The sequence below is a fragment of the Gymnoscopelus braueri genome (assembly GCF_963280865.1).
Source record: "Gymnoscopelus braueri genome assembly, chromosome: 15".
Lineage (NCBI taxonomy): Eukaryota > Metazoa > Chordata > Actinopteri > Myctophiformes > Myctophidae > Gymnoscopelus > Gymnoscopelus braueri.
This window is the reverse complement of record NC_137620.1, coordinates 36202397-36221608: the sequence shown is the minus strand read 5'-3', so window position 1 is coordinate 36221608 and position 19212 is coordinate 36202397. Positions and strand designations below refer to the sequence as shown.

At 47.4% G+C, this 19212-nt stretch overlaps 1 protein-coding gene across 7 annotated transcripts in view; it reads right to left on the bottom strand.

Annotated features, from left to right (window-relative positions):
- The window catches only part of kdm6ba (lysine (K)-specific demethylase 6B, a), a 137679-nt gene that overhangs the window by 7806 nt on the left and 110661 nt on the right, over positions 1-19212 (bottom strand). For 5 of the 7 annotated variants that reach the window (XM_080451538.1, XM_080451540.1, XM_080451544.1 and 2 more), the window contains 17 exons: positions 19035-19151; positions 17219-17333; positions 16891-16968; positions 16185-16503; positions 14796-14873; positions 14130-14306; positions 13381-13560; positions 11965-12654; positions 10387-10788; positions 8774-9187; positions 4984-8033; positions 4495-4621; positions 3798-3903; positions 3441-3646; positions 3117-3238; positions 2831-2899; positions 1992-2140 (listed from right to left, as the gene is read on the bottom strand). In XM_080451538.1, the coding sequence (XP_080307664.1) occupies positions 1992-2140; positions 2831-2899; positions 3117-3238; positions 3441-3646; positions 3798-3903; positions 4495-4621; positions 4984-8033; positions 8774-9187; positions 10387-10788; positions 11965-12654; positions 13381-13560; positions 14130-14306; positions 14796-14873; positions 16185-16503; positions 16891-16968; positions 17219-17328 (6277 nt within the window). In that variant the 5' untranslated portion in view covers positions 17329-17333; positions 19035-19151. The remainder of the gene's footprint in view (positions 1-1991; positions 2141-2830; positions 2900-3116; positions 3239-3440; positions 3647-3797; positions 3904-4494; positions 4622-4983; positions 8034-8773; positions 9188-10386; positions 10789-11964; positions 12655-13380; positions 13561-14129; positions 14307-14795; positions 14874-16184; positions 16504-16890; positions 16969-17218; positions 17334-19034; positions 19152-19212) is intronic. The other 2 variants (XM_080451543.1, XM_080451542.1) reach the window with 2 other exon arrangements.

Here is a 19212-nt window from a genome sequence, read left to right as displayed (position 1 = left end):
TACTTCAAATGTCTATCTACTTTGTGTAAGCAGAATAAAAAATAAAACTAGTGTTGGAAGTGTGTTAAACCTCCGCTCCGCAGGCAGCGGAAAATACACTTTCAAAACATTATGCTACCCTAATGGCCACCAAACTGCCTTCTACTCCTAGCCTGAAAAAAGCCATCTTATAATTCAGATTTGGAAAAAACTGCATCTTTTAGTATGGAACCATCTAGCTAAATGTATTGCCATTGCTTGTCAATGCAAAGTGGAAAATGTAGCATTGTAACATACATTAATTTTTTCTTTACGCTCATAAGCCTGATTTATACTCCTAAATGGTGTCACACACCGGAACTAGCCAACCTCACAGAGATGCTCACAGTGTGTAGCGTCCGCGACGTGTTGTGAACTTGTCTCAAACAAGGGGAAAAACCTCATGTGGAATGCATTACCAAAAGCCATTAAAGAGCCCGTAAACAGGAAATGTCCTGTTTTGATGCATTTCCTGCTGAGAGCAGTTTTTCTGGGCGGGGCTGATGACACGCTCAGGTGAGTTTCAGTGATGTCGTCAGAGTCACTGTCCTAACTACACCAGTCTTCTGCCAAGGTACCGGACTCTGTCTTTTCCCTGTGTTTCGCCCAGGTCGACGTGGTTTTGAGGTTAGGTTTAGGCATAGTGTTTGTGAGGTTAGGGAGAGGGTTAATGTTAGGTTTAGGCATAGTTTTTGTGAAGTTAAAGATTAGGGTTTAGGCGCCACCTGGGCGACACACCAAAGGAAGAGGGAGTCCCGCCAAAGTACACCAGTCTTCTGATGCTATACCCTAGAGCAGGGGTCTTCAACAGGGGGTCCGTATCCCCTAGGGGGTCCTCAGATTTACTACAGGGGGACCACCAAATCTTTGCGATAGGATATATTTTTTACATGAACCAATTGAACCTCAGCATCCCTATTCTGAGGAGAACATTAGCCGAAAATAACAGATCTGCTATTTTTGGCAAAGAGGTTTGGTGTAGATGGAAAAAGAGCTACTTAGTCAAGTTTACTAAGTATTGACGGTTTAAAGTGGTTAAATGTATGAAAATACACATTAACATGAATCCAACTCGACAGTGATGTCAAACAAGTCCATGAAGCTACCTACATAATCTATGAAAAACTTTAATCTGCAACACAATTTAATACAATATTTTGTAGTGGGGGGTTCCTGCTTCATCTCTCTCTCAACTAAGGGGTCCTTGGCCTTAAAAAAAAAAAACGTTGAAGACCCCTGCCCTAGAGTGCACCGCCATCTTTTGGCCAGTGTGTCATGCTATATATACCCTGGAGTGCATCGCCATCTTTTGGCTAAAATAATGATTTCACTGCCTTGCGTGGACACACCCCCACAGTCATTAGCAGAAAAAAACTACAGATTATTTTTCATGACTAATTTGGCTGGGTGGTTTACAACCTCCCATACTGGGTTAGGGTATTTCCTGTTTACAGGCTCTTTAAAGATCTCGACTCCCTACCCAAAGTCAAAATTAATCGCTGATCAAAATACAATTGGGCTTAACCCTTTAAGACCTGAGGCGATTCTTAAAAATGTTTTCTAAATCCTAGCAGTTTTTTGAAAAAAAAAATTAAAATATTTTTTCACGATTTTTCAAAAATAGTAGATCTACAAGCTTATAGCGCGGCACTCGGTGCCGCGCTATGAGCTTGTATATCTGCTATTTTTGAATAGCCTAAAGACATCTAAAAATGACACAGATGCGTTCCAGGTCTTAAAGGGTTAATAGAACAACTTGGAACAGGAGAACGGTAGTAGCATCCTCTGCCCCCCCTCCCTTTTTCTGTAAATATACCCTTTGCTGCTACCGACATGTATTGTATTATTGTATGTATTGCATGTCTTACTGATGAATTGAGTACAATGGGCCATGATGGAAACAAGCCCCTGTGGGCTTTTTTTTTGTGTTGTCCTCTTAGCATAACAATCAATCAGAGGTGAGTGTTGCTTACCAGGTGTGCGGCTCCCAGGCACCTTCATGTAGAGCTGCACAGTGTTCATGCCCAGGATGGTGTGTCCCACGTGGCTCAGCATGTTGCCACTGGACGCCACGCGCATGAAGGCCGGCAGCTTCTGCAGCTCCTGCAGCTGGGGCTTCCACCTAGTGGACACACACACACACACACACACACACACACACACACAGTTAGTTCAAACTACTGTAGTTCCAAAACAAGTTCTCTTGTAAAATTTTTGTTAATATGATTCATTATTTGAAGTCAGTTTGATTGTTTAGTTAGTTTACTACTGTATATCTCTATCAGTGGTGGAAAAAGTACTCAAATGTTTTAAGAAAAAGTACTTGAGTAAAAGTGCAAAAGTATTGGTATCCAAATGTACTTAAAGTACCAAAAGTAAAAGTACTAAAATGTTTGAAAATAGCAGATCTACAAGCTCACAACGCGACGCGTTGTGAGCTTGTAGATCGGCTATTTTCTAATAGCCTAGGTATAACATAGGGCTAAAGTGGTTAATGTATGTTTTATAATGTAATCATTTATTTCTGCAAAGTAACTTCTAACTAAAGTTTTCAAATAATTGTAGTGGAGTAAAAGTACAATATTTGCCTCTGAGATTTAGTGGAGTAGAAGTAAAACTATAGGCAATTGGAAATACTCCAGTAAAGTAAAAGTACCTCAAAACTGTACTTAAGTACAGTACTTGAGTAAATGTACTTAGTTACTTTACACCACTGATCTCTATGCACTAAAATCAATTTAAAGACATTTGTTTTTTAAAAGGGGTAAAGGGTACAATGTCTCACACATATTTTCTTTATGTAATTGCTTACCTCTTGGGATCGGACAGGTCGATGTTGGTGCCAAACTTAATGATCTTCCCCACTGGTTTCTGCTCACCACTGAGGGAGGGAAGGAAAGTCAAAGACTTAGCGCAGTGTTTGGAACACATATTTTATATTCTAGAACAAGGGTTCCTGTATTGCAAAATGGCAAAAAACTAACAAAAAAAAGAAAACATCTAAAATAGCCAATCTACAAGCTCACACGTGTGCATTGTGTCATTGCGAGCTGGTGGCCTGGTTGTAAAGAAGTTTGCCTGTGGTGTCGAGTCGTTACCTGCTGCTGTCCTTGGGGACGTCCTTGTCAGAAGTGCTGGGTGGTTTCTTGTCCTTCTCCTTCTCCTTGTCCTTGTCCTTCTCCTCCTCATCGTCATCTTCATCGTCACTACGTTTATCCTCCTGAAGACAAACATCATGGCATGTTATTTTTAGCTGCTAAACATCAAACTATACCTCCGAGGACCCCCCCCCCACACGCCGGCCCGGCGGCAAGAATAGCAGAACTACAAGCTCACAACATGATTCATTGGAAACGTTGGAAATAGTAGAATGAAACTGATTTGTCATCAGTGTTGGTGTGCTGTGCGTGAGGTGGGTTTACCTGCAGACTCTCCTGGAAGCTGGAGGCCTGGTACTGGGCGTACTTGGCGATGGTGGTGTGGGAGCGGCTGCTCTCGCACGGCCAGGCCTGGCTGGTCCCGCTGGGGTCCCAGTTCTCGTCGGCGGGCTGCTGCACCTGCGTTCTGACCTCCACCGACTGCTCCGCGTTGGCGTCCACCAGGGACTTGGTGGAGAACAGGCCCAGATCTGTGCAAAACGTGAGAAGGTCTTTCTTAGCGTGATGGCTACCAGAGACTACTAGAGCCACGAGTAACGTTGGAGAAAGAAAGGGAACAGGGTGCATCACTGGGACTGGTTTTCGACATTTACTATTAGGAGTGCATGTGGGCAAACGTACTCAGTCGCAGCGATCCGGCCAGGCCTCTGATTACAGTCACAGCGTTCTTGGGGTCAGTGCAGAACTGCAGCAGCACGGGGGAGAAGGCGTCTCTCTTGCTCTCCAACTGCAGAAGAAAAGGCAAACACATTGACATTAACAACATAAGACATGTCACTCGTTCCGTTTCATGCACATTAAACCAGTGGTTCTCAAATAGTGAGCCGTGAGACAAGTCCAGGTGTGCCTTGGGCTTTTGTGATAGCAACACATTATTATTGCAATATAAGAATAGAAAAGGTTATGAATTATTTAAAATGTTACGATATCTGTACTTTGGGCGCACTTGTTTACCAATACAGAAGCAAAATGATATACCCTAAATATAATTTATATATATTTTAACCACATTTTGGTGATATTTGGGGCATGTCATCATAAGCCACATTTAAATGTATATTAATGTAATTTGTGTAGCTTGTAGATCGGCTATGTTCGCTGTGAATAAAGGTGTGCCTTGAGATTTTGACTTGCACCAACTTTTGAAAACCACTACACTAAACCACCACAAGAGGGCCCAATGTGCCCATATAATGGTGGCATTTGGTTTCTTCTCCTTCATTACAATACAAGTCATGGAGCTGTACATTTCCAAAACAAATAATATGAAAATCATAAGGAAAGGAGTACAATGGTGTTGTGAGGTGGAGTGACTTACATAGATGCTGGGTGTGGGAGGGTTGAGTTTCTCCCTGGGAAGGGGTACCTCTGTGCTCATGTCAGGCTTGACAGAGAAAGCTGGGAGCAGGAAGGACTCTTTGAACTTCCCTTTAAACCTCGAACCCCTGGAACAACGGTACAGGTGTCAACAGGTGGACACAAGACAAACTGATTATGTCAGTGGGAAAGCTAACTCTCACTTACTGTAGTGTGTGTTTACAAAATTTAATGAAACTAATGAGAAAATGTCCATATTATGTCTAGTATTTTGGGTGGATATGAAATTGTATTGTATTGTATTGTTTGTTTTGTTGAGTTTTTAAATCACAATATTCTTTTTCTGACCTTTTTCAATATCACCTCTGAAACTAAATTAAAACTAAGCCTTAAAAAAAAAAGATTCAAACTAGCAAACCTACTTTAAAAACGAAACTAATAAAAAATGCAAAACTACAATAACCTTGGTTATTAATACACTCCTACTTACTTGCAGGACCTGATGATGTCCTTGGCATCGTTCTTAATGTTTATCTCCTCCAGTGGGATTCTCTTCTCCTCGACCTCTGAGGCGATGAACGTTTCCCGGTCCCCGCTCTCCACTTTGATCAGGCGGATCTTCAGCTCCTTAGGCGGGCCGTCCGACAGTGCCCTCAGCTTCAATAAGTCTGTGGAGACTAGCGAGGAACTAGGTGACTCTTTGTCATTTTTTCCTCCGGAGGTCCTGGAAGCCCATTCGGCATGCTCCCCTTCACTGGCTGATCCGGCGCCAGACGCCTCCTTTCGCTTCCTTTTCTCCGAGTCCGAACGAGCGCGGTCCTTCTCTCGCGCCTCCTTGCACTGGAGGTCGAGGTCGCCGAGGATCCTGCGGTCTTTCTTCTCCTTGTGGCTCTTGCCCTCCTTGTGCCGCTTGTGGCTGGAGCCCGAGGAGTTGGAGGAGGACGAGGAGAAGGTGGAACTCTCTTCCCTCTTTTCCCTGTGCTTTTTCTTCCTCTCCTTCCTCTCTTCGTGCTTCTTGCTGCTGCTGTGGCCGTGGCCATGCTTTCTCCTCTTGTCCTTCTCCCCGTCTCTGTCCCTCTCTCTGTCCCGTTCCTGCCCTCTCTCCGTCTCGTGTCTGTCCTGCTGCCTGATGTGGGCTTTGGATTCGTCCGTGGAGCTCTTGTCGGAGAGCTGACCGAGGTTGATCTCGCAGATTCTGCCCAGCTCGGCGAGCGAAGACTCGGAGATGGTGGTCAGCTTCTGTTCCTCCTTCATCTCCATCTTATTAGGCTCTATGGAGGGGAAGTGTTCTTCTTTACCAAACCCTAACCATCTCTCCGTTTCTCTACTGTCCCTCCAGATGTCAACTTCCTCCACCTTCACAGCCTTGTGCTCCTCCCAGATGTCAGATTCCTCCACCTTCACTATCTTGTGATCCGACACGGGAGAGGGAGAAGGCTTCGGAGGCGGAAGAGCCGGACTGAATCCCGGGTGACCGGCGGACTCGGAGGTGGGGGAGGTGCTCTGCTGCTGGCGACAGATGTCGGGACCCAACGAGAGCGACGAGGAATATTTGACCCCAAGCAGTGCGGAGGCAGGGGGCCTTCCGAAAGGCCCGCCTCTGTAAGCGTACTTCTGGCTCTCCGGGACGGTAGTCTGGGACTTGAATATGCTGCTCATTCCCGTCTGGTGCAGGTGGGGTCTTTGAGGCGGCGGGGAGCAGGAGGGGGTCTCGGAATAGTATTCGTCCTCCTCTTCGTCGGCTTCGCTTTTGGCCAGATCAGTGAGGCCGTAGAGCTTCGCCAGATCACAGTGGCGGTAATTGGTGTTGGCGGATCCCATTCCCGTGTCCATGCAGTGTCTAGGGTTGATGTGGATGTTTGGAGAAACCTTGAGGCAATCGTCGTCGTCCTCGTTGAGAGACGACGTCCGGCTGCAAGGGGACGCCAGGGAGCCTTGGCGGCTGAGCACGGGAGGACTAGCGTGGGGATTGGATCCAAACTCCTCCTGGTTAGGCTGGTGGTGCTTGGGCGCCGGGATGAGGTCCGGGGCACACAGATAGTTCTTGACGGGCGGGATGCTAGGGGGGAACGGGTCGAGGGACCCCTTAGTGCCGGAATACATCTCCTCCTCTTTCTTGATGGACTCGTCCAGCATCGCCATGATGTTCGCCAGACCGTCGGGGAGCAGCGTCGTCATCTCCGAGGGTTCCTCCTCGAACTGAGCGCTGTCAGACTCCCCGCTACAGCTGCCGCCCAGGCTGCTCAGCCCGCCACCGGGCATCCGCTTGTGCAGCGCATCCCTCGGGAAAGCCTGGTACAACTTGGGGGGTTCCCTCAGCGTCGGCGCCGGGAGAGCGCCGACGAGACGCCCCGGGGTCTGCTGCCGCGGGCCGCCATGGTCTCTGTCCCCGTCTTTGGATGGCGACGGTGCGTGTTGCATTGCGTAGGGCCTGTGGGGCTGGGCGCCGTTGTACGCCTGCTGGTTCATCCCTGAGGTATTGTGTGTGGATGGTGGACTCTGGGCCGCCGCCGCCGTGCTGCTGCCGCCGACGTTGCCCCACATCTCTCTCTGCCTCTGCTTCTCTCTGGCGTACTCCGTCTGGGGCGTGAGAGGGGGCGGACGCAGCCTCTCCACGGGGGCGGCGAGCGCAGGGCCCGGAGGACACGGCGGTACGCCGCCGCGGCTCAGCCAGGGGTAAGGCGGCGAGGCCTGGGTAGAGGCGGGGGGCGGAGGAGGAGGAGGAGGGCCTGAAGTAGTAGTAGTGCAGATGGAGGAGAGGCGAGGGGGAGGTGGGGAGGTGAGCGAGTCGCCAGAGAGCAGTCTCTCCAGACTCTCGATAGCGGTCTGCTCTTTGCCTTTAACGCTGCTCAGCTCCTCTTTCATCCTCTCCATCCGCCACCTCCTCTCCTCCTCTTTTCTCTCCTGTTGCTTCTTTTCCTCCCTTTTCCGCTCCTCCTCTTGCCTCTCCCACTCTCTCCTCTTCCGCTCCTCGTCTTGCCTCTCCCACTCTCGCCTCTTCTCCTCCTCTTGCCTCTCCCACTCTCTCCTCTTCTTCTCCTCCTCTTGCCTCTCCCACTCTCTCCTCTTCTTCTCCGCCTCCTGCTTCTCCCACTCTCTCCTTTTCTTCTCCTCCTCCTGCCTCTCCCACTCTCTCCTCTTCTTCTCCGCCTCCTGCTTCTCCCACTCTCGCCTCTTCCGCTCCTCCTCTTGCCTCTCCCACTCTCTCCTCTTCCTCTCCTCCTCGTGCTCCCTCTTCTTCCTCTCCTGCTCCTTCTTCTCCAGCTCCTTCTTCTTGCGCTGCTCCTCCTGCTGGCGGTCCCACTCCCTGCGCCTCCTCCGCTCCTCCTCCCTGCGTTTCCTCTCCTCCTCCTCCTCCTCTCGCTCCCTCTTCCTGCGCTCCTCGGCCTGCATGTGGCCCTGCAGCTCGGCGTCCAGTTTGTCCAGCGCGTCCACGGTGGTCTGCTGGGAGATGGGGGCCGTCGGGGGGCCGGGGGGAGGCGCGGGCGGCTGGCCGCGGGAGGCAGCCTGGGCCGAGGAGGATCCGGCCATGTGGTAGGGCTGTCACGGTCAGGGGAAAGTTGAACCATTAATTGTCGTACAAATACTTGAGAATAACAATATAACCCATATTGAAAAAAGGAAAAGGAAAAGTTGGAAAGTTTTTGTCATTGGTCTTTGTCATTTTTAGATTTCTTTGGCTATTCAAAAATAGCAGATCTACAAGCTCACAGCGCGGCAATGAGCTTGTAGATCTGCTATTATTATTTTTTTATCGTGAAAATTGTGTGCAAATATATATATTTCTAAAGCGAACATTTGTCAAATATTTTGTTCCAGGGACCCCCAGAAGCAAAGATTTGAGTTACGAATGTGAAATGAAAAATATATAAATTCAAAGATACAAAAAAATAGCTGCTATTTTTGAATAGCCAAACTATAAAATATGGTTAAAGTTGTTAAAATGATTGTGACACTATATTAACCCATTAAGACCTGGAACGCATCTGTGTCACTTTAGATTTCATTGGCTATTCAAAAATAGCAGATATACAAGCTCATAGCGCGGCACCGAGTGCCGCGCTATGAGCTTGTAGATCTGCTATTTTTGAAAGATCTTGATTTTTTTTTTTTTTTTTTTTTCAAAAAACTGTTAGGATTTGGAAAACATTTTTAAGAATCGCCTCAGGTCTTAATGGGTTAACACATTTTTGCTGGGGACCCCCTGGAACCCCCAAGGACCACTGGGGGTACCCAGACCCCACTTTGAGAACCACTGGTGCAACAATTGCGACTTTTACCTGGTGGTGGCCCGATCTGGACATCAAGGAGGTGGGGTTGAGGCAGGGCGGCTGCGAGGCCGAGACGACGCCGGCGTGGTGGTGATGAGACGCCGCCGTCAGCGTGGGACAACACGTGCCGGCGGGAGGCCTGGCGGTCGGGAGAGAGTTGGCGACTCGACTGGTGGTGATCACGCTCTCCCCCCCCGCCCTCTGGTGGTGCCCTGAGGAGAACAAGGAAGCGGGCGGCGGCGCGGCGGGAGGAGGGGGGCGCTCGCCGCCCGTCGCCGCTCCCCGGCCGTAGTGCGACGACGTCGTCCTGGGAAACGACTGGTTGGACCCGGCGGGGTGGTGGTTGGTGGGTCCCTGCTGCTGAGGTTTTGCCGGCGGTGCCAGTCGGGGAGGAGGGTGGTGGGCAGTGCCTGCTGGGGCTCCCTGATAGGAAAAGGTGGCAAGAGTTAATCCAACTAATCCATTTTAAGCGACTTGAATACAACATTATTTTCATTTTTTTTTCTTTCAAATTTCCTTTTTTTTTTTAAATGGCATATGTTGTAGGAGTTATTTATTGAAAAAATCTATTATCTTTTCACGTTGGATTCATCGACATATAAAAAAAAGGGCTTCTCAATAAATTTTATTAACCCATTAACTGCCAGAGGTATTTTCATATTTTTTTTAGCCAGACAAAAACAAAGTACTCAGGAGCCGAGATACAGAATTTTTCAGTTTTAAGTTAACAAGGAAGTGGATAGGAGTCTAGAAAAATCATATCTCCTTGGTATTTGGGTCAAATTGAAAAAAAAAAAAAAAAAAAAAATTAGTTCACGTAGATCTACGCGATTGGCAGTGAATCAGTTAAAAGGGATAGTTCACCCCCAAAATGATTATTTTTCTATCGATTACTCACCCCATGGAGACTTGAATTCATGGATTTTGTTTTTGCTTTTGTCGCATTACTAAGCCAATAATTTGATGACCGTCAGCGGTTCCGGTAGGAGACACCAAGACTCTCTCCCTTTGTGTCGCCTAGCGGAACCGCTGGTCATGAAATGATTGGCTTAGGAATGCGACAAAAACAAAACATATCCATGAATTCTAGTCTCCACGGGGGTGACTAATCGATAGGAAAAAAAGTATGAACTTTTAGTAGTAACTATCCCTTTAACCCATTGAGACCTGAAGCCGATTGTACATGTCTACTAAATCTCAACAGTTTTCTGAAAAAACGTTACTATATCAGTGGTTCTCAATCTTTTTCATGTCATGACCCCCAAAATTATATGTATTTGGCCGCGGACCCCCATCAAAATATTTTGTTCCAGGGACCCCCAGAAGCAAAGATTTGAGTTACAAATGTTCACTTTAAAAATATATATATATTCAAAGATTTGCACACATTTTCACAATTTTTCAAAAATAGCAGATCTACAAGCTCGTAGCGCGGCACTCGGTGCCGCGCTATGAGCTTGTATATCTGCTATTTTTGAATAGCCCTAAGTGTAAAATAATGCTTTTTAGCTCTAATCTAAAAATGACACAGTTCCAGGTCTTAATGGGTTAATCGAAAAAGTGATGGATAGAATAATGACATAACAACAACACTGAGATCATGGATGGTTGCAGGCCCTTACCTGATAGCCTTGCTGCAGCAGAGCGTCCAGCTGAGACGCGGGGGCCACAGAGGACGCTCTCTGCCAGCCGTCCTTGTTGAGATGGGCGCTATTCACCGAGCAGCCAAGAGGGGGCGCCACGCTCACAGTGGAGACTCCAGTTTTAGCCCCACTAGCGCTGCTGCTGCTGCTGGCATAGCGGTTGACGGTGCAAGGAGCCTGGGAGGCAGGAAGGTTGGGGGTGATAACTGGGGTACGGGTGGGGTTCATTGGGACCAGCGGGGGGCTGACTTGGTGGTGGTGTTGTTGTTGGTGGTGGTGGTGGTGCTGGGAGTGGACTGGAGGAGCCCGGCTCTCCGCAACCTGATTCTGGCTCTGCTGGCCCTGAGGTAACAGCCCTGGATGTCTGTAGAGGCCTGGCTCCTGTTTGGGAAAACGAGATAAACACTTCAGTGCACTGACTTCAATCGCTGCACTATAACATAATCGTCAGGGGTCATCGATATGTCCGTAGACAGACAAATGTGTCCGTGGCAAAGACTTGGTCTTGTCCATGGCAAAATGTTTGATTAGATTTTTTACATAACGTTATAGTGTTCTTATTTTGATCATAAAGACCCAATTACTGAATGTCAAGTCTCCAGGTTTTCTTCACAGTATGTATGACACTGATGTACGTACTATGACACTATGGCACATTAGGAGTCCAACTAGTACTAGCGGTTCTCAAATGTTTTATTTGCAAGGAACCCCTTAACTCTGAGTGTACAAATGGAACCAAATGGACCCGTAAGGGTCCATTTGGTTCCATTTGTACACTCTCAGAGTGACAGACCTGTTATGGGCTAGCTCTTTATGTGTTTCTGGTAATATTATTGTCTGCTCATTTTGTATGTCCATGGCAAAAATTACATTTTTACAAAAATGTCTACCACAAGCCAGCATGGCGATGAACCCTGCATATTGTTGCAGTCCGGTAGAAACCTCGATTATTACTTATTATTACTTGATAACGAGTAATGAACGATTTTTTTTTTAAACGATGAAAATAGCAGATCTGTAATAAACTCACAGCACGTTGTGAGCTTCTACATAGATGCTCTATTTTCACAATTTTTGTATGGCACCATCGTACAACGAAGTATAATACAAAAAAAGCAGTTAATCAGACTATTCGATTTAGTCAATTATGAAAAATCTTTTAGACTTCATCCGTGTTGATTCGTTGATATAAGAAATGTGATTACAATAGCAAGATTCATTGGTTCTCAACAGTGGCGTAGCCAGAACGCTAGTATAGGCTAAGTGTTTTTGGCGGATTTTGTTACTTTTTTCCAGTTTTTTTGTTACTTTATTTCGGTTTTAGGGTTAAGGTTATGTTATTTAATTCTCATCTTTGCCTGATTTTACCGATTTATAATGAAAAATAAATGTATATAAAAAAAATCTATTGGGTGGGCCAGCTTTCTATGCGGCCCACCCAGGCCCACCCGTGGCTACGCCCCTGGTTCTAAATATCGGTTTTGTCGGTTAATTGCCCAGCCCTAGATTGTGTGTACTGTGTGAGCTGGTAGTGCAGTGCTCTGTCTGCACACTCACCAGGCAGTGAGCACTGGGTCTGCCGCCAGGGAGTCTCCAGGCCACATGGGAGCTGCTGTGCTGTTGTTGCTGAGGTACTGCGGTGTTGCTGGCAGGAGGAGGAGGAGGAGGAGGAGGAGGAGGAGGGCCCTGGTGGTGCCCCAGCCCTGGGTGAGGCTGGAAGTGGCTACTGTAAGGCACGCCGCTGCTGCAGCTACTGCCGGCAGCAGGGGAGTTTGCTGGTGATGACTGGGGGTGCTGAGGGTGTTGGTCCCCCCTGGTCGGAGTAGACGGAGGAGGAGGAGGGTGACAGGGACTCGCCTGTTGGCTGCCGGTCCCCCGAAACCCGCCGGAAGAAGAAGAAGGAGGGGGAGGATGGGGGCCCCTTTGGAGTTGAGCGCCACCGCGGTGCTGCTCCGTGGCCAGGGGGCGAGCCGAGGAGGAGGCCGGGGTGGGTTTGTTGGAGGAGCCGCCGCCGCCGCCGAAGTGGTGGTGGGGGTACGAGGAGGAGGAGGAGGAGGAGTTTGGGGATTGCTGGTTTGCAGCCTGAGGTTGGAATGCAGCCTTGTTGTGGGACAGGGGGGCACCGCCGCCACATCCCTGGGCGTAGCCGCCTCCTCCTCCGGGAGAGGAGGTGGGTGACGGCGTGGAGGTGGGAGGAGAGGCCTTGTTGTGGGCGTAGCCGCTGCTCATGCCTTGTTTGGTGGGGTCCTGTGAGGGGTGGGGGGGTAAAACAGGTGTCAGGTTTCATAATGTTATACGTTGTCAGAATCCACTTTGTGCTAAAAGAGTGACTTTGAGACCTGTTTCACTATGCAATGGAAGTCAATGAGGAGACTACTATATTTTGGATTATTCATTTCTAATAAAAACAGAGGAACTATGGAAGATATCTAGCCAATATTTGGAGTTACATTAAAACCTCTACCAAAGTGTAATTTCGCTTAAACAATCCTGACAATATAATTTCCTCCACAGCGAATGTTCAGGGTTATTTTCTTTTGTTTTATAAGTTGTAACTTTCTGTACTGTCTGCTGCTACCCTGAACAGGGCTCCCTCGTAAAAGAGGTCTTGTATCTCAATGCGATTTCAGCTGTATAAATAAAGGTAAAGAGAAAAAAAGGAAAGTAATGAACTAATGTACAGAACAGAAAATATTAGCTATCGCTTGGGGCAACCAACAACTTTCCAAGACAGCACTTTAACCATTTAAACCCTCTAAACTTAGTAAACTGGACATGAATGGTCTCTTTACTTGGACAGCTTTTCCCCCCCCATCTACACTAAATATCGTAGCCAAAAATAGCCGATCTACAAGCTCAAAACGCGCTGTAGATCTGCTATTTTGGGCTAATGTCCCCCCATATGGATGCTGGGGTTCAAGTGGTTAATCTCATCCATGTGTTTTGGCTGTAAACGTAGCAGCATTGTCTTACGGCGCGGACCTGGAACTCCTGTGGCACTAGGTTCTTGCGGTCAGTGGGCTGTGGGGCCCAGGGAGGGCTGACCTTTTGGAGAGGGTTCCAGAAGGCTGGTTTAGGAGTAGGATAATGCAGCTGCTGAGGACCGGGAGCCTGGCCTGGGGCAGAGAACCGCTGCAGCCCTGGGTGGGGTACCTGGGCCACGGAAGAAACAACACAAGACTTAAACTACTGCAGGATCACAAGAGCCCACACACACACCAAGGCTTTGTTCAGACTGCAGGCAAATCCCATTTGTTTCTCAAATCCGATCTTTAGGGCTGACTGTCCCACACCGTTATTTGCAAGTGACTCGATCGGATTTGTGTATCCAGACATCGCCGAAAGTAGCCGATCTACAAGCTCACAACGCGTGTAGGTCGGCTGTTTTTTGACGAGCGACACCGTCATGTGACAGCATAAATCAGGCTTCGGTGTCCAAGTATCCAGACCGGGACACATAATTAGAAATCAGCTTTGATACACAAAACTCTGTTTACATGTTTCTTAAGCAATCTGATTCCAATCAGGATGGGCCACAAATCGGATTTGGAAGTGTGAACATAGCTCAACAACAACATTAGATCGTTCCTGTACTCGTCACCAGGAAACGTTGCAATCTGCTTTGCTCCCTTCTCATTTTCAGTGCTTCTGTTGCACAGACGGAAGCGCTTGGGCGGAAGCATTTGAAAATGTTTTGTGAGCCAACAGTCTCTGTTCCTCACCTGATCAGAGCTCCTCTGCCTCTTGGGGCTGGGGCAGTCTTCAGGGCCGGGGCGGGACGGCGGGGGGTGCAGGGAGGGGGCCGGGGTGTGCTGGATGACCGAGTGCTCTCCCAGTGGAGGCGCCGGCCTCTTCAGCTGACCGACGAGCATCTTCCCCTGGTAGCTGCTCCTCTGCTGCTGATGGAAGAACGGAGCAAAAATGTTAAAAGATTCAGTGGAAACGCAGGTGCGCACTGAGACGTCGAGTTCATATTGAATGCATATTAGGGCTGCAACAGTTAAGTATCTAACTTATCGATAGACAATCAATAAAATAATTAATTATTATCGATCCCAATTTTGGGTAAGTCTTAGGTGAAAAGTTTCCAAAAAATGTAAATACTAAACAAAAAAAGACGTGAAAGACTATAAACGACACCGTTGCGCGATCAAGTATAATATAACGCTCAAGCGGTTAATCGATTCGTGTCTCGAGTCTTCGATTAATCGCAAATGAATCGATAGAATAATCGCTATAAAATAATGGATAGTCGCAGCCCTGAATGCATTATCGTTGAAACAAACCTGTCAGCTTGCCCGCCGTAGCAGGAGTGACAATCAGTATGGCAATACCTTTGTTTGTATGCGTGGTGAAACATGAGCGTAGCCAATTAGTGAGGGCTTTACCTGTTGCACCTGAGCCCACATCTCCTCCCCTAGTGATGGGGCGCCTCTGGGGGGGTGCTGCTCCTGGGGACCCCCGAACTGATGCAGAAACAGAGAAAGGGAAGACGAGGAAAATAAGAACAGAATACAGAGTGAGTGACAAGAACAATAAAAAAAGGTTAATTGCACTTTACTGCAGGTTAAAGCAATAAGCTGTGGTTTTACCGTTGAGATTTTTAACCAGCTCAGTGGTCTTGTGGTTAAGAGTCTCTCCACCCTGAGATTGGGAGGTCAAAGACTATGAAAGAATGGTAGTTATGGCACCCAAAGCCTCCCTGCTTGGCACTCAGCATCATGGGTTGGATTGAGGGCAAGTCCCTGTGACATATTAGCCTCATATCCAGTGGGTGTACTACTTGTACATCAAGCTGCCTCACGCTAAGGAAACAGGGTATGGTCTCCTGACCTATGGGACACGTTGCCCGGGATTCGGGAATCATTGGTTCCCAAACGATTCAACCCCTTCAGCTATTCTAACAGCACGGTAAACCATGGCTTATAAAACGGTGACCAGATATGGCAACATGAAAATCATAAACATATATCTCAAATAAAACTATTTTTTGATATTTCACAACGAGAATCGTTTGTACAAGAAAGTAGTCTTCCTGCACAAACAAGGAAGTTGCTGAGCAAATGCATGGAAGGTACCGAACGGCACAAGTCACGGTATCTGCCTTGTTTTAAAGTGATTTGTAAATAAAAAACCTTGCACATACACAGGGAGGAAAATGAGCGCCCGCTTTACCTTCCCACTAAATGAAGAAGGGTAATGCATCCATGGAGCGGTGCGCTGAATATTGTAAACAAGACTTTGGCGCAGCGACACCGATACATGCCGTCCTAGGTAGGGATGGGACGATAATCGCCATTATCGTTTATCGTGATATCGTATCGCAGAGATTTAAATTTATTGTGAAATTATCCTCCGCCATACACTGGGATCAATTCACCTTTGCCGAGCTCCATTTCCGGTACCACTTAAACCCTCTGCAATTTGGTAAAACGCACCTGTAAAGAACGTACCGTACTTGATACAGCCATTTTTTCACTCGCTAAATCTCTTTGCCAAAAAAAGCAGATCTACAAGCTCACAACACATCGTGACGCGTTGTGAGCTTGTAGATCTGCTATTTTTGCCAAATGTTCCACCCCAGACGATGGATGCTGGGGTTCAAGTGGTTAACGAGAGTTTTAAGCATATTTTGCTAATCACGATAATATCGCAATTATTTTGGTCACGATAATCGTGACATGAAATTTTCACACACCTAGTCCTAGGTGTGTGTTTTTCAAAAGTATTTCATAACGGGACTCAAGCAATGGAAGTCAACAGCACTTCAAGCTCACCTTCAGCAGGTGGCTGTGTCTGCCAGGGGCCAGGTGGGAGTTGGGCGCGGGGCCGGCGCTGCCCACGTAGCCGCCGCCGCTGCTGCTGTGGAGCCGGAGTGCGTGTTCGTTGGGCAGGGCCATGGACGAGGGTCCTTGAGGCGGCGGCGGGTGGGACTCGTACAGCTGGCCCTGCTGCTGCTGCTCCCACCTGTGGGGGGCCGGGGGAGGATGGGTGGGGTGATGGGGCGGGGGTCTCAGCTGGTCCCTGGGCAGGCCCGACAGCATGACCGGAGGGAGGTCCAGCTTCTCGGCCCCTCCTCCTCGCATCTGCATGGGTCTGGATGGGTCAAAAGAAAAGACGAGATTTGTTCAGCTATAAGCCTAAACGCCTACATCTTAACTCATTCAGTGCCACTCGACGTCTAAGACGTCCATTGTATCATAAGCCCTGTGCCACTGGACGTCTAAGACGTCCAAAAAATATATATATGTTCAGAACCCAAGATATCATGATTTGAAAATGTTCTGCTCCATTCACTTCTTGTTTAACTTCTTACTGAAAAAGGCTGTATCTCGGCTCCTAAGCACTCTTTTTTTACAATGAATTTTGGCTCTGGCACTCGGAGCCAAACTGCCAGAAATAAGTCAGGCACTGAATGAGTTAAGTGCAAAGACAACGAAATGCTCATGTTCTACTGATACTACTATGTCGCCATGGACTTACCCATTATTAACATATCTACTGGGATGGTTCAGAGGTAGGTGGGAGTGGGAGATGACCGGGCTCATTCCAGGTGAACACCTGGACAAGAGACAGAACACACATTTAGTTGGAACATTTATCCCTTTCATTCACCCAACAGCAGTGTTAATTGTACACTTGCATAAAAACACTGTCAAATTTAGCGTACTGGGGTGCTGTACTCAATATATATATATACATATATAAATATATGCAAATATACTGTCACTGTCGAACCCTCCCACAACAGTTTTCGGTGTGGTATGTTGAATGATGTGAACGTTTATGTTGTGTTGTCATGGGGACAAACCTGGTGGTTGGGGGGGGCCAGGCGCGGGCCCATTGTACCCTGCTGGGTCCGTCCAGGGGGAAAGACTCCCGTGTGCCACGCCCGCCAAACTGCTCCACCGCGTGATGCATCCAGCCTACAGGGAGGAGAGGAGGAGACACACACACTTAACCCATTAAAGACCTGAGGCCCACTCTACAAAATGTCTAAATGTCTTAACAGTTTTTTTAAATGTTTTCTAAATGTTGCTTTATCACTTGTCATGTCATGTATTTGGCCGCGGACCCCCATCTCATTTTTTTTGTTCCAGGGACCCCCCCCAGAAGCAAATATTTGAGTTAAAAATGTCCGCTTTAAAAGAATATATATATTCAAAGACTTGCACACATTTTCACAATCTTTCAACAAAAAAAAGAAAAGTATTGAAAAATCAGCCAATCAAGAGAGAGTACCCATTCATCAGCTTCAATTTGACAGAATTCCAGTTCCAATTTTTTTCTGCTCATCTATTTGTGTCATCACTTTCAATTTCACTTGTTTAATCTGTATCCTGTGTGAGTTCTCTCTCCTGATTGGATAAAAGTGGTATCCAGACCTGAAAATGGATTTTCTGTTTACCAAAGAGCTGGGGGGGTAAACAGGGAGACCCCTGTTACTGAACAAACACTCTGTAGCAATGAGTACTATGAGAAGATAAGAGCTACTTAACACTTACCCTACCTTTAAAGGGGTGCTCATACTGTGACACGTTGCTATAGGTGCAAACATAAAAAAAAAAAACGCCTCGCAAAACAGCATGGTGCTCATGAAGGGGGGGACCCGGGTTCGAATCCCGGGTAGGACATGAAAGTGTACAGATGGCAGCTTTAACAGATTTTTGGGGGAAGTGGCATGGGGACGTTAGAACAGTGGTTCTCAAAGTGGGGTCCCAGGGGTCCTTGGAGGGGTTCCAGGGGGTCCCCAACAAAATGTGTTACTGTGGCTATTAGGGGTGTGGCAATATATCGTCCCGCGATATATCGCCGGGTCAGGTGTCACACTATTGCCCTATGTGGATTCAAAACGGCTATTGTAGCTGAAAAGCTACAAGTTTGCATGTCTGAATAATGCAAAACAGAAATATTTGTTTGCATTTGCTCCCCCCCCCCCCCATATATTTTCATAATAAAAAAGTGCCATATATGTCTGAATAACGATATCGTATCGATGTTGTGAGCCCAATATCTTATCGTATCGTTTCATGAAATTACTGTATCGGCACACCCCTAGTGGCTATTTAAAAATAGCAGATATACAAGCTCACAGCGCGTCACTTGTACATCTGCTATTTTCAAACATTTTTTTTTTAAAGTCTTGAAAGTGTTTGAAAAAAAATTGAATATATATATATTTTTTTTAACAGACATTCTCTTCTGGGGGTCCCTGCCACAAAATATTTTTCAGCTGGGGGTCCGCAGCCAAATATATATAATTTTGGGGGGTCTTTGGCACAAAAAAAATTGAGATCTACTGGTTTAGAAGGCTGTGTGTGTTAGCCTGGCATGGCCAGACTAATATCACTGAGTAGATATTACTCTGGAATCTCTGTGTGGAACCTGCCATTCCGAGGGGCAAATTCAAAAAATTGTGATAAACCCGCCCCATATTTGCATACTGGGCTCTGATTGGTCCCTCACAACTTCGGAGGGAGAGATTTACAATCTCTATTGACAGGGGCCAGACTCAATCTGCCAAGGGCAATTTTTCTTTGCAATGGCAGATTAGTCTGGAACCAGGCTATGTGTGCGTGTGCTTGTGCGTGTGCGTGTGCGTGTGCGTGTGTGTGAAGCGTACTCACCAGCCTAGCTGTGTGTGTGAAGCCCTCCACTGCAGGACAGAGGAGGCCTCACTACACCGACACGGTCTGCACCCTCTGAAGTCTTCAGCACCCAAGACACGAAAGCCTGTCCACAGGCTGGAGGAGAGAGAGAGAGAGAGAGAGAGAGAGATGAAAACTTGAGGCGGCTTAAACCCAT